An 18,586-nucleotide genomic window follows, 5' to 3' on the forward strand; every position below is an offset into this window, starting at 1 on the left:
CATCGCCATTATCCACTCTACCATACGACTGGTGACTAGTAGGCAGATTTTTGTTTCCACAAATATAAACAAATAAATGAAATCTAGTCTTATACACTTATTTAACAAAATGATTTATTTAACTCATGACAAGGTCCAATAAACCAACCGTGACCAGTTTACAAAGAATAGAAACATTTAAAAATAATCTCATAAAGACATCCTTTGGCCTATCAGTGCATTTTTTCCCAACACTGTTGTGTGTAAATAACATTTGATGATGAAAAAAAAAATAAAGTTCCATGGAATTGCTCATCATATTCTTTATGTTACCTTTCAAAGACTTTTTCATATCCATGCAACCAGTGGCGTAGGAAGGTACTTTTGAGTGGGGGGGCTGAAGACTGATGGCCGGTCTGGGGGAGGGGTCTAAGGGGAGGGAGTGTCCCCCTCCCCTTTGGATTTTTTTTTGCATTTCCAGGTGGCCTCAGATGCAATTTGGTGCAATATAGCACACTTCAACCCACCCACTCCATTTTTGTATATAATTTTGCATTTTCACCTGGCCTTAGATGCAATTTGGTGCTCCAAATGAGATTTTTTCTCATTTGGAAATGAAAAAGGGGTTTTCTGACTTGCGAAGTGGGGGGGCGGAATGATACTTCCGCCCCTCCACATTTTTCACTGGGGGGCTAGCGCCCCCCAGCCCCCCCGGTTCCTACGCCCTTGCATGCAACTAATCTAGCCTCCCCTATTAGAAATATTGTCTAAACTGAAAGAGGTGCAATGTTAATTGTAGTTTTGCTTTATATTAAATTTGACAGCCTAGGACAGCAGCCAAATAAATTGAAAAATCTTTTGAAGCTATGGAACTTTTAATACCCCATCCCCTATCAGATATAACCCTGAGACAAAATCTTCTTCCATCTGACAACTAATTTGATAAATCCATTAAACTCATTGGTCTCTCTTTTGGAAGTACAGGGCTGCTCAGGTCAAGGCACATGAACGATAGAAATATCTAACAGTAAAGAGTAATATCAAATATTTTGAACACATTTAATTATATAACTTTCATATAATTGCTAAAAGTAGTAAGAAACTATATTACAAGGCACAGAATTGAACTGCTTAAGGATTTGCTTGGTGGTTGCGATTGCAAATATGAGGACGGAAAATTCACTCAAGGCATATTATTATTATTGGAAAGTCTGACAAAATCTTATTTTATAGTTAATAATTATTCTTTTACTTTTTACTTATTCTTTATACACACACACAACAAGGAAACGTTTGGAAGGAATCTTACTGATCCAATTTTCTCCGTAACAGTAAGTAACTTCTTTGTTTTCAAAGACTGTAATTATGTCCAAATTTAAAAACCTATGCCATAGCATCATTTTTCACTGGGCTACCATTGGAGGTAGTTTGGTCCCAGACGGTGGCCTGTCTGAGGCAAAGGTCTCTAAATCTGTCAAGAGAGCTCGTAACTTTTTAATTTCGTTCTTCTGAATATCGATGATTCTAATGTTCTCATCGTGTTTCCCTTCTCGGTCTGACATGGTCCCGTTGACCACGTTGTTGTTCATCGACATGAGGGGGTCGGGACCTTGGCTTTTGTTCTTCTTGTTAATACCCATGGCAGCTTCCAGATCATGCACCTGAGTGCGAGATATCTTCAGCTCGCGGCGCAAGTCATTGATTTCCTTGATCAGAGACACATTTTCCTGTGAAAAGCAAGGATGTAATAAATATGTCAGGAAACGTCATGTATGAGTTACAAAAGCTATGATAAGCTTTGTTAAAATCTTAGGATAACACCACCAAAACCATGGTTGTTTTACCTAACGTTAAAAAACTCATCGACAGGCACACGACCACCAGAACATAAAGAGTTTTGATTAGAATTGACCAAGGTTGCTAAAAAGCACTTTAAATTCCTTGCCAATAATGAATGTTGAAAAGAAAAAAAATGGCTAGCAATAATTTTACACCCCACCCCACCCCAATACAAATATATATATTTGTCCTACTTGTTACACCAGGGGAGCTTTCTAAACTTTCATGAATTATGTGTTTAGTCATAACAAGTCAGTATTGTGTGTTAGTCATTACAAGTCAGTATTGTGTGTTAGCCTTACAAGTCAGTATTGTTTTAGTCATTACAAGTCCGTATTGGGTGTCAGTCATTACAAGTCAGTATTGTGTGTTAGTCATTACAAGTCAGTATTGTGTGTTAGTCATTACAAGTCAGTATTGTGTGTTAGTCATTACAAGTCAGTAGTGTGTGTTAGTTATTACAAGTCTGTATTGTGTGTGTTGTTCATCACAAGTCAGTATTGTGTGTTAGTCACTACAAGTCATCATTGGATATTTACCTGCATAATCCTAACGTTATCAGCTCTGTGTATCTCTGTGTCTTTGGCAAGTTTCTTTCTGAGTGATGCTACGCTCTGTTCAAGATGCTTCCTCTGTCGGCTGTATTCCTTCTGGATGTCAGCGTCCACACTGGCTGACTCAATCTGAATGTCAATCAACAAAATAGCAACATAGAAATAATTACACAATACATATTAAAATGGAACTGGAAACAAAATATCAACAACAGCAATTATCATAAATACATATCTCAAGTGTCTGGTTGCTTTTTAAATAAATTTACCTTACGAGTATTTTCAACGTACATTGACACAGTGTTTCAAAGACTGCAAACAGGAGCTGCAAACATAAATGTGTCATGCGACTTTTCTTGTGCTAGGTTGAGAGACTGACTAGCATGCAGACTATACCTAGGGTCATGTAACCATCACCACCTGTAACCCCCCCCCCCCCCTTGTATGTATGCTGTTCTAATAAATTCCCAAATTGAATGGTTAGAAGCAACAGATACCAGAAAATATGATGATGGCAACATTGCTTGAATGCAAGTGTTGACAATGATAGCTATCTCGTAATATATAATCCTCAATAGATTGATGAACTGTTACAAGGAAAACACAATTCTCATGAACCAAAGCAATCATGTTAATAATATGTAATTCATTATAACTAGGACACGTAACATGTTCCCAACAGTAATTTCCTGCCGGTTTTAACTGCCAATATAAGTATTGGACACAAAGGTCCCTATTGGGAACAAAATAAGTGTGTTTGTGTCAGAGGTGTAACAGTTTGAGAGTAGGTGAGGTTTGGTCTCTGAGCTATGTTTGTTGACAGTTACAATGTCCTTCAAAAGGAATATTCTGGTGGCAGACGATGTGACATTGACTACATTCTACTATATTAGTTGATATGTCTAATTCTCTTCTTGCTAAGCCTAGACTTCAATCCAATGGTCTGTCTGTATAACTTACGTTATCGTCCTGGACATGTTTCTTGTAGACTTGTTTGATACTCTCCTTCAGTTTCTTAGGGTCCTGCACGAATCCCACACAATTGTGCAAGTCAGTCTTGATGCGTTTGCAGATCGCTTCCAGATCGTGGTTCTGTGAAACAGTAGATATATATAAGAAGATGTGTAAATGTGTAAATCACTTTCAGTGACATATATTAAATACTGCAAATAAGGAGCTCTCTCAACCTTACCTTAACACAAGAACCCCGATAAAACGAATAGAACTGTCCGCCTAGAGTTAAAGGTCATTGACAGTATAATCCCAAAATATGCTAGAAAGTTAACTAATGGTCACTCACACTACAAATATTTACTGGCATTTTACTATGATACCCTTGAGACATTTAATGTCACAGAGACATTTAATTCTCCATAGTGAGCACACTTGAATGTCTGCAAGTAATCATTACAGTCAGAATTACCAGGAATGTACTTTTGATAACATCTGTCAATTTTTAACATACTGCTTAAGTTTGGGGCCGATACAGATCACCTTTAACATTAGACCAAGTGATAGAAATATTTGATAGACATAATTTTGCACCAGTTCTTGTTTTCCTTCTCTCCACATCTGGTTCCATACCTTTTGTCTCTCAAGGTGCATCTCCTTTTCTGTTGCTTTCAATTTCTGTCGTAGTTCTGTGATGTTCAACTCTAACTGAGTGTTCTGCTTGTGGAATCTCTCCAGCTCACTCTCCATCTGAGAAAATTAAAGAAGTAAAAGTACACTTCACTGACGGCAATCTTTATTTGTTTTGGCAAACATTTTACTCCATTGAGAGGCACTTCATTAACACAACTGGTGAAGTATCATTTGAAATTTTTTAGGAAAAAAAAAGAATATGAAAAGTTTTTCAGAAATGAATCACCTCTTGAATCTGGTCCTTCATGGCCTTGATGTCGTTTTCACGAGGTTCAATCTGCTTCTTAAGTTCTTTGATCTTGAAGTCCAAAACAAACTTAAATTTCTCCAGCTCTTGGTTCTTTTTCTTCAGATCATAGATTCTCTTCTCCTATAACAGTGAAAAGTACAGTGAAATGTGAATGTAACTTCTGTTAAATTAATAGGCACTCAGTAGAACTTACTTGGTAGGCAGCTCATGGTTACTTTGCTTACAGTGAAGAGTTAAGTCTTGTACACAAACTTGCAGAAAAAGGCACTGTTACTTGTATAATAAAATAAAACAAATTGAAAAGAGGAACATTGAAAAATATTGATATATGTCTGATATAGCATGTGTAGCTGGCATAGCCATACATTGTTAATATCAATAGCTTCAAACATGAGCTTGTATATAACATATGTTTAGCTGCCATAGTCATACAGTGTTATTGTCAATAGCTTCATACATGAGCTTGTATATAACATATGTGTAGCTGCCATAGTCACACAGTGTTATTGTCAATAGCCTCATACATGAGCTTGTATATAACGTATGTGTAGCTGGCATAGCCATACAGTGTTATTGTCAATAGCTTCAAACATGAGCTTGTATGTAACATATGTGTAGCTGGTGTAGAGCCATGCCCTTTTGGCATAGCTGGCCTGCCTTAGCATCTAACTCCACCGGAACTGGTCAAACCCTTCCGTTCAGATTGGGAGACCCTTCAGGGCGTGGTGTAGTCTTGAAATCCATTGTTCTAAGATAACGTTACTTTTACTAGTTAGCTCAACACCTGCAAGAATTCTATTTACCTTTCAACTACGTTTTTGTCTGCTTTTGCAGCACAATTGAAGTTGTTTCTTTAATAGCTCAATGAGAGCTCGCTAGTCGGTGTCAGAGAACACGCTAGTAGATTTATTACACATGGACTAGAACAAAAACCATTCGTCTATTCCATTTTTGAAGTCATTGGCAGAGACCAGGAGCTCCCATCACCCCACCCCCCCAGGAATGTCACCAACGAACATCCTTTCCCCCGGCGTTACACTGGCATAGCCATACAGTGTTATTGTCAATAGCTCCATACATAGTCATACAGTGTTGTTGTCAATAGCTTCATACATGAGCTTGTATATAATATCCACATATGATTAATATCTCACCTTATCCTGGATGGTCTCGTCTCTTTCCTGGATCTCCTTCTTGAGTCCGTAGATGTCTTTCTCCAGGGACTTGATCACTCCTTGTAGCTTGGTCTGTTCATTCTGTAACTTCTTAATCTCATCTTTGTGGTCCTCAATCTCCTTCTGTAAACTTGTAAACTAATAAACAAAAGACCAAAAATTAAGTAAATTACCACCCCATTTATAAACAGAGCTGGATTATTTTAAACAACAGTTGGGGACTGCAAGGCACCATATACGGTTGACCCTACCTCCACCTTATGAAGGTTAGAAAATTGGTATGTTTTTGCATGTAAGGCTTTGCAGAGGCCCTAAGACACTGATGGTTCCTAGGCACTTACCTAAACTGCGCGTATACCTAGAAATGTTCACACAATAACGACAGCTTAAAAATATTGCCCACTTCAAAATTTGAGATCCTTTACAAGTCATTGGTATAAAGAAGTTGGAAGCATCTTAAAACACAAACACAAACCAAGTTACACTTTTTAAGTAAGTTTTAAATATCAAGTTTTTAAAGGTCTCATCACTTTTGACTGCCTAACCCACAAATATGCTATTGTATCACATAATGGTCACTAGTGTTCAAAATCTCAACAATCATTTTTGCTACCATCTTTACTGACACAGACAATTTGTGTAACTGTCTCCTTTAAGCCCTCTTCCCTTCAGAGTTTAATAACAATACATTTACATAAAGAAAGTCAACACAACCCTAACAAAATCTGAATTAAATTCCGAATGTAAATCAAGACTTATCACCTTACAGAGAATGTTATAAGTAAATGATTGTATTCCATTCATTAATGTTGCTTTTTATATGTTCTGATATATAGAGATATTTAAATAAAAGAGATGAAAAAAAGAAGAAAAAAAGAGACTCATCACCTTCTTCCTCATGATGCCCGTCTCTCCTTTCAGCCTAAGATTCTCCTCCTTGGCATCTCGCAGTCTCTTCTCGTATTTGTTTTTGATGTCCAGGATCTCTCTGTCTGCGTCTTCCTCTATCTGTTTCTTCGTCTCGTCATACTCTCTCTGCTGTTGTCTCGTCTCGTCATTGGCCTGTCGTCATGATAGATAGAAATCATGAGTCTTAAAAGTTCAACCAGATTTTTGTGTTTAAGCACCAAATTGATCAAACTGAACAAGTATGATCACTCAAACCAAGATTGCAACCTACTAAAGCTAAGATTCCCTCCTGAATATTTTGACCAATAAGCAAACGTTTATATTATCCAATTCCATCCTCAACACTGTCACCCTAACACTGTATCACTAACATACATCTCATGTAAAGAGAAAATTTCAAACATTTTCAAAATTTACTACTTTTTTCTTCATTATTTGAATCCAATTTTGACAAGCCACGATAATGAGCTACATTGTTATGGAATTTTCTTATCGAAAAACTTTAATTCTCTTTTAAACTTTCAATTGTTTTTAGCAAAATCAATGAAAGAAGTTCATACCAAAAGACACAAAGGACAGACAGAATGACCAGGGATTTGATCAATTTCTTGCAATAATGTCCGAAAGTTTGACTTTGTTCTGTTAAACTATTATGAGAAAGTACATTACATTTCACCATCAAGCCAATTCCTTTCACGCTATCGTGTGCTAGACTTTCTATTGTTATCTATGGCCATTCCACATGGTCTTTCAAAATTGCTCCAAAGGTGATAGTAAGCTATTTTTAAAATCTAATCTTCCAATGTTTCTGTGATCTATTTTAATACTTGATTAATTTCTGATTTCATCAGCTGGTAATTACCTGGTCTAACAGTGTGGTCTTCTCCTGTAGTTTTGTTTCATAATACTCTGTTAATTCCTCCAGTGCCTGCTCTTTGGAAGCTTCCATCTCAGCTAGCTGCCTCTCATAGTCCTCTTGCATCTTCTGACTCTTGGACTGAAGCTCTTGATACTTCTCATACTCTATCATCAACTTTTGGTTGTTGGCAGATTCTGAACGGAAACAAAAAGATAGTATCTGGAATTTAGGATATTTCTCTGATCTTGTAAAATTCATTTAAAAACAAGATGATTATGTCCTTTTAAATCTTATTCGTACATTTGTATTCATGCATGTTATCAAACAGTTGCTCTTTAGCAACAAAGACCAGCAAGAACACAATTTAGCTATATGCATTCTGAGTTTACATAAACACCCTACCCTTATAAATATAACAAATTAATCAAGTGAAAGTCTTAGTATGATGACACTGAAACAAAATGTTCTAATGATGAGACAATAAAGCATAACAGAAAATTATTCAGCCTTTTAAAGGTAAACATATCTGCTGAAAGCCTTCACACGACACAAAATATCCTCCCCATGTTATGGTTTAGGCAAGTTGGGGAGAAACCAAACTTAAAAAAAACTGGATATCTACAGCAAAAAGCAGTAGAGGGGAAAATATATATAAGAGGGCCTGACATTCTGACCAGCAAGATTATTCTTCAAAGGTGAACTGCAATTCAAAAATAAGTTTCCTACCCTTTCAATCATAAAAGACAATCCAGTTCATTGGAAACAAAATATCTGGTATTCACAGATGATGGCATTATATTACTTAAATAGTTTAGAAGACTTGACCACTATGAATGTAAACTTTCTGACAGTGCATGCTGGCTTATTTTCTTTCATATTCTCTACTGATCAATTTTCCCTATTCACTGATTTCTCGATTTGAATATATCACAGACTCAGAGTAGGTTAGTATGATAACCTCTAATGACATATATGTATATATACCATTGGTTAATATCAAAACTTACCCAGCTCTTGTAATTCTTTGCTTTGTTTCTCCATCATTTCTGCCAACTCCTCGTCATGTTTTGCCTCTTGTTTATCTTTCTCCGTCTTCAAGACCTGGTTCTTGGTCTTCAGCGATTCCATCTCCTGGATGAATTTCTCTGTCAGTTCTTTGATCTTCTCGTTGTAGTTCATATCCTTGAGCCTCAGCTGGTACTCATTCTCCATCTTGAGCTCCTCCACTCGCTGCTTCAATTCTGCCATGACGGTGTTCTGAAGAAAAAGAATGTCAGATTAATCTTGGTATCATGTTGATTAATAGCAAATTTAAATAACAATTATACTGACATTTCAGCAAATTTGCAACATAAATTACGACTCACTCTCTCACTGCATTTGATTACACTTTCTTCATCATGTACACATCAACAATTTCCAGATTTTCAACAGCAACACTTTTACTCCCAGTATTTACCATATCAGCGAGAAAGCAAATCCCAAGTACTCCTTTAAAGACCACCAGAATAAAAGCAAACTTATCCAACTCAATTTGGGTAGACCAAAAGAAATTCTCAAAGGATTCATAACAAATGAACCACTTTAACTAGTTCACCAAACTTTCCAGCATACCGAATGTAACTTATTTGATAACTCTATCCAAGCATTTCAAAATAAGGGTCACCTCATTGTTGTCATTTTTTTTATTTTGACTAATCTTCTTACCTTTTCCTCTAAATCAGACTTGGTGATGAGAATTTCTTCAGCATATCCAACTTCTTTATCTCTCTTAGCTAGAGCTCTGCCTTCCTTGTCACTGATTTTCCAGATCATGAGGACAGCATCCTCGGAGACGGTTATCAGGTACTGGTCATCAAAGGTGATCTTCATCTATAGGTAAGCAATTCATTTCATTGAAAGGTCTCAGCTCGTTATGATACATTGTCTGTCTAACATACTGTGCATGTTACTTAAAACAAAGTGGATACATATACTATTCATGCATAATGTTACAGTGTCAGCATAACATACAGAACATACTGCTTAAGAAAGTGGACATACATCACATTCATGAATTTTACAAGGGAGTGGAAGATTTCTATTTGAGTGATAGGTCCAGGAATGGAAATTTGTACTAATATATCAACCAGATGCTAGCGTACTACAGACATTATTGATGTGTGAGAGATTTCAATTTCCCTATATATGTTACAAAATTGTAAAGTGAAGATTTAAAGTATACTTGAATCAAATGAAATGAGTACAAGTCAGGGAACAAAAATGTCATTCGTTCACTATCAAGGTTAATGAATAAGTTTTTACGATACACTATGAACATACTATAATTATTTCTGTGTACGAAACAATACTCCACATCTTTGTACATTAGGTAGCAACTTGACCTGTGACCTTTGAATTATTATCACAGTGTGCGGTGCAAAGACAGTTAAAGTGTTCCATGTAGATTACAGAAATGAGGTGCCAAGGATTTTTGTATAACACACTCCACCAGTGCTGTCATGATACAGTTAAAGACAGTTGTAATAAGTTTTGCATTGGTTACCTTGGTGATGGCTGCATTGTGTCCCATAAGCTCTTGCCATTCTCCAGGGACTTGAAGAGGAAACTTAAGACATCTTAGAGCACCCCCTCCTGTACCAGCAAAGAGCATTCTACCGCTATGAGACATGACCACCTGAGACAGGGTCACTTCGTTAGAGTCAACCTCTCGCAGGATCTGAGAGAAGAGAAAACCACGTCAGGTTATTTCAAAGTGTCTCATTCTCCGAGCCGTTTAATTGAATAAACAGGTAATCTTGAAATACAATCCGTTTACCCATATAACTAATATCTAAATTACCTACAGTGGCTTTGAAAATTTAATAAAATTGAGCAAGTGCTATGAATATAAAATCTGAGCATTTTTTTGCAATATAAAAACATGTAAATATCTTATGCCAGACAAAATGCTACCATCGTATTTATTGAATTAATAGATCACAAATGGAAGTATTTGCAAGATTACAAGGTTGATTTGTGAGGACTGTCTGATTGCTCAAACACCACTAAATCAAGTTTCAAGTTTATTTGTATCATCACCTTCAATTTATATTTTATAACATGATTATTATTAAATTAATATACTTATATATAATAAATGATATGCAATAATCAGTATACATATACATATGATGGGTAGAGGAGTCAGAATAAGCAAAGCTTTTCGAGTCTGATCCCTTACAATAAAAAGTAAAAACCAAACGTACATCACAAGGTAGCTCAAAGGGCATGTAACTAGTTTATTTGACGTAGTACGAATACTCGTTACAAACTAGTCTGTTAATACTTCAATCGTGAAACTGAGCTGTGTGTTGCTGGAGACATTTAAGCTTTTTCAACTGACTACTTTGTGTTTGCATCTTCAACCCATAGAAACTGTTCAATAGGCAAAAGGCCAAACGATTAAGCAGGTTGCCAAAGCTTTATTGGTCAACTCAAATCTTCTTGTCAATAAACACTTATTTCTCATGTTTAAAAACGTTTAAAAACTTAAAAATGTAAACCTGCAGAGACGTTATCGGTATTATCTGTTCAAATTATTGAGTACAAACCTGTGAGTCCGATATCTCCTTGACAGTTCTGTCTGAACCAACTGCAAAGGTAGTTTTGCCGTCTGGGGTGGTGGTGACACTGGTGTAGCTGCAAGACTTCAAGACGCTCTCCCCCTCTCGTTTGCCCGAGTAAGAGTTCCATTCATAGACGGCACCGTCCATCCCGCAAGAGATGATCTTACTGTCATCAGAACTCCACACTACTGACCGGACCTGAATTAATGAGTTATATTAAGGGGAATAGAATAATGAAACCTGTGTACAGTGGACCCTACAAAACTAACTAGACTCAGTGTAATTATGCAAAGATTTGTAATATTATTTTCACACTAATCTTTTCTTGTAATGGTAACTACACAGGATTGTTTGATGTAAGTTTTATTCTTATATACAACTATACTTGTGAGTTGGCAGTAACATATGCTAACCACAAAAATTGGCAAGTTTGTTTCTGTGTTAATGATTTCTATGTCACATCACAAAAACACCGCAACTTTGGACAGTTTAAGTATAAGTTAGAAAATAAGAAAATAAATATATCTTGACATAAAAAATATGATGCAGGCTTAAACCAGTGCTGGGTTTACCTTTCCATTATGACCCTTTAAGTTGTTGACATTTTCAAATGTGGAAGCAGAGTAGATCTGAATAACGTTGCCGTGGACCGCAGCAAAGAGGTGACCACCATTACTGAAGGAGCACTAGAAGGAAAGATAGAGATGTGACATTAAATCAGTCTTCAATGTAAGCAGAAACGGCGAGGTGGGGTGAGATGGGGTCAGGTGTGGGATAGGGTCGAGTGGGATTGTGCCAGGTGTGGGATACAGTACAATAGCGATTCATCCACCAAACTTCAATAGATGTTCCAAACTGCATCGTGGATGGTTACCAAAAGGATTACTTTCTATAATTTCCCATCATAAGTCATGAAAAGGGATTTGATTACGGAAGAAGTATAAAGCTAATGCTGAAACTACAAGAAATTCTAAGAAACTTTCAGACTTTCAAGATAAAGGCATTTCAACCGATATCCCAAAACAAGCACACCCCCCCCCCCACCCCTGCTCCTATACATCTAGTTAGTGAAATCTGAAAATGGTCAATAATACATTTGTTTGAGAGAGTGATTGTAACAATGATACAAAAGTCATCAGGGAAAACTTGCCAACTGAAGTTAATGTCAAACAAATTCCATGAAGAATACATTACTGGAGGTAAGAAATGAATGAGGTGGAGCATACAACATCTTTTCTGTTAAATAAGCAACTATCATTGTGTTTCTCCAACTTTAAGATGACTGAGATTAGAAGCGGGGTGACGATGCCCTTAGAGGACTTACCTCTTTACAACCTCTGATGGTGAATTCCTTGAACGTCCTGATGTCATCAATCAGGAGATTCATTAATCTCAGTTTATCGCTGAATCCCACCAGGATGTAGAGACCGGATGGATGGAGAGCGATACTGTATGCCTCCTCCTGGAACTCTTTATAAAGCTCTAGAGAGCTAAGGAATAAGGACAAACAAAGAACGTTAATATGTTAAGACAATTACTGGTACTGCGACATATCAATAAAAATGATATATGTAGAGATGAACTCTTGTGTACAATGTTGCTTTTCTAGACCAGCTTAAAAGATGTCGCAATAACTTACATGAAAAAAAGACACAAGAAAAGCAAGACATTTGAAAAATGAAACTATCCTAATGTTTGGTTTGTACCGGTTTTTAATTGACATGTTTCTTAGATTAAGTTTCCAAATGGATATGTCATGTAAAGAAACTGAGGTCAAGCTTACACGTCTCATTGGCACTAGTCTGATAATAGGTCTATTAAATTTATATCACGCGCGCAGCGGGTTAAAATCTATCATGTTCATGACCTGTTACCTAAGATACTGCAACACCAAGGGCGGCGGAACCGGGGGGGCACGTGCCCCCCCACTCTTCCTCAGGTTAAAAATTTGCCCTTTTTCTACATAAAAATTGAGGTGTCTCAAGTTAGCAATTAGAGGCCAGGGAACCAGAATGAACACTCGGGAAGGGCCGTTTCCGGCCATCTAAGGGGTTTGTAAAACCAACAAATTTCTTGTACGCTCAGCGCCAACCGATGGTGGCGCTCCGCTCAGATAGTCGTGCATACAACTTTGCAAATCCTGGCTACGCCCCTGACTTTTAATAAATTTTTGTTGGTCAAACTCAAAGCTATTTCGAATGAAAAAAAAAAATTGTTAAGATATTATCAAGAAATAAACTCTAATTCAGATGATTCCTACATTAGCAACTATATAGCATGTTTTCACCTCATTTTGTCTCAAAAGAAAACTTGTTCCTTGTTTCCCAATTTGCACATTGGATATTGCAGTGCTATATGCACATTTTCCTTGAGGGGGGGGGGGGGGGGGAACGTTGATGGAGTGATGTGTATATGCAAATAAGATAATACAATAAGAGTTATAAAGGGTACTAAATATAATGCTGCATCAGTCCAATCGAATTTCTGCAAAGTGCCCTTTGATGTTGGTGCCCCCCCCCAGATTGAAAGTGCTTCCGCCGCCCTTGTGCAACACTGTTGCATCCTTAAAATTAAATGAGTGGAAGGTTACTGTACCTGTACAGATTCATTTAGGCACCGCTATTTTAAACCCTAACAGGTCTGATGAGGAATTATAGAAATTGCATTTTAGTGACAAAAATATCAAATAATACAAGACAAGAGGAAATGCAGCAGCTGTTGAGGTGATCGTAGTTCATACCCGTACCTTACCACAGAATATAAGCTATTGAGGTAAGGTGGAGATGGGGGCGGGGGGGGGGGGAGCAAGGGTGAGGAGGAGGCAGTTGAGATTGAATAAACCTTCTTTTAAGTGAGACTTATTCAATCTTCCACATACTTACCTGGTTTCATAGTTCCAAACACGAACAGACCTGTCCATGGAGCAGGTAGCAATGAGAGGTTTACGGATACAGATGTCTAGGCCGGTGATGATACTGAAATGGAATGGTTGCGACAGACTCTCGAAAGTAGCCTGGTCACCCTAGAACAAAAGGACATATTTCAGAAAGACATGAATCAAAAATAAATTCATTTGAATTTCATTGCATAATTTATATTAACTACCATCCACCATTTCCACTCAGGATAACAAGTACACTATACTGTAAATTTGATTTAGTTGCAATGATGTTGAGAATCAAAGTCTTAATTAAAAGTCTTGGTTTTGCTCAAAATGTGGCATACACCAGACCCAACCACCACAAATTGCTTTAAAGAAGGATTGGTGTTCATCGTATAGGATGGTTACAAACATCCATTACCAATTGTCCCACAAACATTAGTAAAAAGTGTTACCTTTCCTAGGTCTGTGGCAGAAAGTGCAATACAGTATAACTGGTTGTTGGTAGTAGTAGCTATGAGGGTCTCTTCGGAGGGACTGACCGTCAGATTTCTGATGTCATAGCCTTCTGTCCTGGTAGGATCTGCACCAATAGCATTATTAGGGGTCTGCAAAGGAAGGAAAAACCATAACCCTTAAATGAGTTTATGATACAATGCAAGAGAGACGTTCAAAATCCATTATAGAGCTGTCTATTGGCAAAAAGAAAAAGAAAAAAGAATGGCAAACATAATGAAAGAAAACGAGGACTTTCAAACCAGAGAAAACTAGGATAACATTTCTTGAGGTCTGGTAGGAAAGAAACAGTGAGATTTATGACTTTGCAAACAATGACACACAAAAAAAATGCAGCAATAAAATGCTTCATCTAGTGAACCCACTGGAAAAGTTTCCTATACAGAGCAGTTAATGCATGTTACAGTGAACATTGAGCACTAAAAGTTACAGATATGTACCTTGATCTCTCTAGATTTCTTGAAGCTCTCCTTGTCTTCAGTCCTCTCAAAGAGATGAACGATGCCTTTGCCTCCCGAACAAGCGAATCCCTTGGAGTATGAGATGATGGATGTAATGAGAGCACCCTCACCTGCAACAGCCTGCTCTGTTATAGCATTCCTGAAACAAGATACCAAAATCAAAGAGAAAAGAAAAAAATAACACAGATTTAACCACTAGGACACAAGAATAGCAACTGAATTTTAATGACTACAGACTGCAATCAAACCTGCTTTTTAAGAATTACTTGAAGGTAAAAAGACAAGAATAGTTTGGTGATCTGTGAAATTAAAATTACATATAAGTAAATGAGTGACGGAGAACAGATTGGGAAACTATAAACAAATTGGACAAGGGCAAAAACAATTTTTCTGACATTAATAGGATTTTGACCAGTGACCCCAGGAATACCATTTCTGTACCTTATTAACTGAGCTATACAGCCCCTACTTGGCAAAAAACTTTAAAAGTTAAACGAACAAGGAGAGCAAAAGCAATAAATTGATATTTCTGGAACTCACATATCTCCTTCTTTTGGCTGGAAAGATAGAGACATTTCGCTCTTGAGCTCTCCAGCTTCAAAGATGTACAGCTTGCCGTTATCTGTCCCAACGATGACTCTTTCGTCGGATATCCATGCATGTGACAGATAATTCTGAGGTTCTGTCTTCTGAAAAGCAAACTGTTTGAGATTTCCCTCGCTGTATCGGAACAACTTGAAGATTCCATCGCCCACCACGCAGATCTGTGTGTTATCTTGAGGATTGAAGGATATCTGAAAAAGAATTACGGTAAAATTCATAATCATTGGTAAATTCTTTCCAAAGTGAGTGGCAAGGCACTTGTTCCTGTGCTGGAAACTATTTTGCAAATAAAGTTGTCCTTCTCCTATGACACTAATTCCATCTTTAGACCTACATGATGAATTTTTATTTTATTTGGTATCATCACAATTCTGAATGTAACATCATTAAAAAAGAGTTTCTGAATGGTCTTAGCTGATGGCCCAGTAATTGTGATTGTCTCTTCATTTTGTCCATAGTTTAAAAAATTTCTGATTAGTTTTGCATTGATGAACTTGAGGTAGTGTTATGATCACAACAAGCCAAAATTAGAAACCAAATTACCTTACTCAAGAAATTACCACAGTTGAATTTTTAGAAAGATAACGTGGAACAGTAAAATTCTTACCTGGTGAATATCATTATTTGCTGGATTAGATGTTTTGGTCACAGCAGTAACTTTGGATTTTTCCCAGGTCCAGTAGACCAAGGTCCAATCTGGTCTACCACCTTGAGCGATGAGATATTTGGAGTCCGGGGAGAAGGCTAAACTGGCGATCTCCTGGGACTGAATGTCAACTGAACTCAAGGTCTTCTTCTTCCGGAGTGAATGCAAATCATAAATAGTAATGGAGGCTTTCTCTGCTCCTTTCTCAGCTACAGCAACATATCTATATATGGAATATATTCATGAAATATATTAACAACCTACACCTCTCAGGTAATGTTATAAGACATTTCATTTAACTGCTACTGTACCTTTAACTGTTAATTATATGAAGATTTGATCCAGTATACATTTCTGGTCAGGTGTAGATAATAAACAACCCATATGAATCATTAACCTGCTATAACAGAGTAAATGCTAAGCCAAGTGATGAAATTGCTACACACATGCAGTCATTTTTAACAGTGTTTGAACACAGAACAATTGATCAGAAGCTTTTTCTGTATTTTCACAAAATCATGTGAACACTAAGTTATCCCATCTTAGAAATAGAAGCTGACAAGGGTAGAGGAATGGAAGTGAAATAACAGACCCATTTCCAGAATGCAATCATCCTATAAAGTGGAGATGCAGATCACAAGATAGAATGACGCAGTCTTTAGATGTGCTCCCTCTCTGCAAGATTTTGAATAAATACTCTGAGCAAAAAGCCAAATATGTTTACCTTCGATTTGGACTGACACACATAGCTGAAGTGCCTGTGCTTTTATCAGAGCCTGGGATGAATCTCTGTGATTTCTGGTCAATATTGTACAGTAGAGTGTTGGCACCACTTGGGTACACAATGGTTTGTTCATCAGCAAAGCAGACATTTCCACTGACATCTCCTTTCAGACCAAAGGAATGTCTTGGTGTTGCCACAGCTATTGACATGTTAATAACTCACAATGTTCTTCTTGCACTAGTAATCTGAAAGCAAAGATAGAGGGATAGTCCAGCCATTACATAACTATTGTATTACTATTATATTACTATATGTCAAGAGTCTTAACATAAGTCATTCTCATACCACATGCTTATCTTTAGTGTGTGTCTCCCTTCCAAAAATTAAGTCCAAAGTAGTCTAATGTCCATGTTGTGGCTTCACAGTGAAATGCATACCCCTGTATAGTGTGCCTCTCTTTTAAAACTCAAGTTCAACTTAATCTCTGTTGTGGCGTAGCAGATTCGCAGTCACAGTGAAATCAATGCATCCTTTGGGTGTGTCTATACTAAGTCCAAAGTAATGTCAACGTCCTGGATTCAAAGCCTTTCCAGTGACCTGACTGCGAAGCTGGCATCAAAATGGGAACTATTCGATTGCCGGGTAAACTGCAGTTATGCCTAATTTGAGTAACAGTTCACATTGAATTTTACTGTACAACTCCTAAATGTGTGGAATAATCCACAATTGTGTCTCAAAAACATAAATATGATGTTTCCTTGTGACAATTTTGGCTGTTTCCGCTGGACTTTGTAGATTAAAATTGCTATTGCAAAGGGGTTACACTTTGACTTACAATAACAGTGGCTATCAAGTATCATTAGTTTGACTGTAACTAAGTACGCGAATTTAGGGCACACGCAAAGTTACCGTACAAGTTACAGTAAGTCTACCAAGTATTAGGCCTAGCCTACTACTATACTGTAACTTTTGTAAGGTAGCCTAAGTTTGAACGGGTACCGTTGTTTTCCGCACACGTTACTTTCCGCTGAAACAAAACGGTGTTTTCCGCAAACAAATTTGTCAGCGGAAAACAACGTTTTTTTCAGCGGAAAGTAACGTTTTTTTTTTTTGGAGGAACAGAATAACTTACTGAATTGATTAGGCACATGGAATGATTTAGGAAGGTGGAGAGGATTTAACTGTAACAGGATAAATCGGCCATGATTTTAGATGTAACTCGTAAGAAAGGTGGTGCAAAATGCGTGTTCGGCTATTAAAACAGCCCTTACTTATACAGCCATTTCCAGCAAAAATCAAAGATACCGCCTTTTACAACTTTTTTTTTTTAAACTATCATTACGCGGACCGCACTTTTAATACTTTATTAGATAGTCAATCCTTCATAACGCGGGTGTCCCTTTGCCCTTTTATCGGCCGACCACCACATACTTCTTTAATAATCCCTAATTACACACCCCCAAGCCTCCTCTGTATTATAAGCAGCTTAACTTTTCTGACACGAACTCAGTCTAACCATCCTTTATCGACGTTCTTTGATACTTTCTCATGTTATTTTAATCATCCTGCCTGAATTTGGTATCCTAAAATTGCGGAAAATATAGTATACAGGAAGGTGAAAAAAAGGTGTTTTCCGCAGAAGAATTTTTTCAGCGGAAAGTAATCAGCGGAAAGTAACGTATGCGGAAAACAACTGAAACCAGTTTGAACCAGTACGATTAGGCCAACGTGAAAATATTTATACTAAGGCTAAGATGGAAGTCGCTACTTACTTTCTTGATATCGATAAAACGGCAAGTATAGAAACCTCAAACAGCATTCATTTTAGATTCATGTTGACTGTAGAAAACCGAAGTGTCTTCCTCAAGTAATATTATGAAGTCTTGGTGATTCCACGACTGTGCCTACAGCCTAGCCGAATCCAGCTTTGAAAGTTGC

General features: G+C 37.2%; 1 protein-coding gene across 1 annotated transcript; it reads right to left on the minus strand.

The window, feature by feature from the left end:
* Positions 1–96: 96 nt before the first annotated feature.
* LOC139978346 (cilia- and flagella-associated protein 57-like) lies at positions 97–18,580 on the minus strand. The gene is made up of 21 exons (XM_071988473.1): positions 18,421–18,580; positions 16,649–16,893; positions 15,886–16,147; positions 15,216–15,469; positions 14,655–14,814; positions 14,154–14,306; positions 13,700–13,839; positions 12,142–12,307; positions 11,390–11,503; positions 10,803–11,015; positions 9,755–9,928; positions 8,917–9,081; positions 8,217–8,466; positions 7,213–7,403; positions 6,330–6,503; positions 5,421–5,579; positions 4,243–4,386; positions 3,957–4,073; positions 3,333–3,464; positions 2,358–2,501; positions 97–1,706 (listed from the first exon to the last, which is right to left on the minus strand). The coding sequence occupies exons 2-21, from the start codon at positions 16,855–16,857 to the stop codon at positions 1,383–1,385; spliced, it is 3,645 nt and encodes a 1,214-aa protein (XP_071844574.1). The 5' UTR covers positions 16,858–16,893; positions 18,421–18,580; the 3' UTR covers positions 97–1,382.
* Between the last annotated feature and the right edge of the window lie 6 nt (positions 18,581–18,586).

This window comes from Apostichopus japonicus, chromosome 2, assembly GCF_037975245.1.
Source record: "Apostichopus japonicus isolate 1M-3 chromosome 2, ASM3797524v1, whole genome shotgun sequence".
In the NCBI taxonomy this organism is placed as follows: Eukaryota; Metazoa; Echinodermata; class Holothuroidea; order Aspidochirotida; family Stichopodidae; genus Apostichopus; species Apostichopus japonicus.

Excerpts from the sequence above, each read along its gene's own strand:
- LOC139978346 (XM_071988473.1), bottom strand. The coding sequence starts at position 16,857 with ATGTCAATAGCTGTGGCAACACCAAGACATTCCTTTGGTCTGAAAGGA. Across the intron at positions 4,387-5,420 it reads ACGAGACCATCCAGGATAAG|GAGAAGAGAATCTATGATCT; the intron begins GTGAGATATTAA and ends TCACTGTTATAG. Across the intron at positions 3,465-3,956 it reads TGCACCTTGAGAGACAAAAG|AACCACGATCTGGAAGCGAT; the intron begins GTATGGAACCAG and ends ACTGTTTCACAG.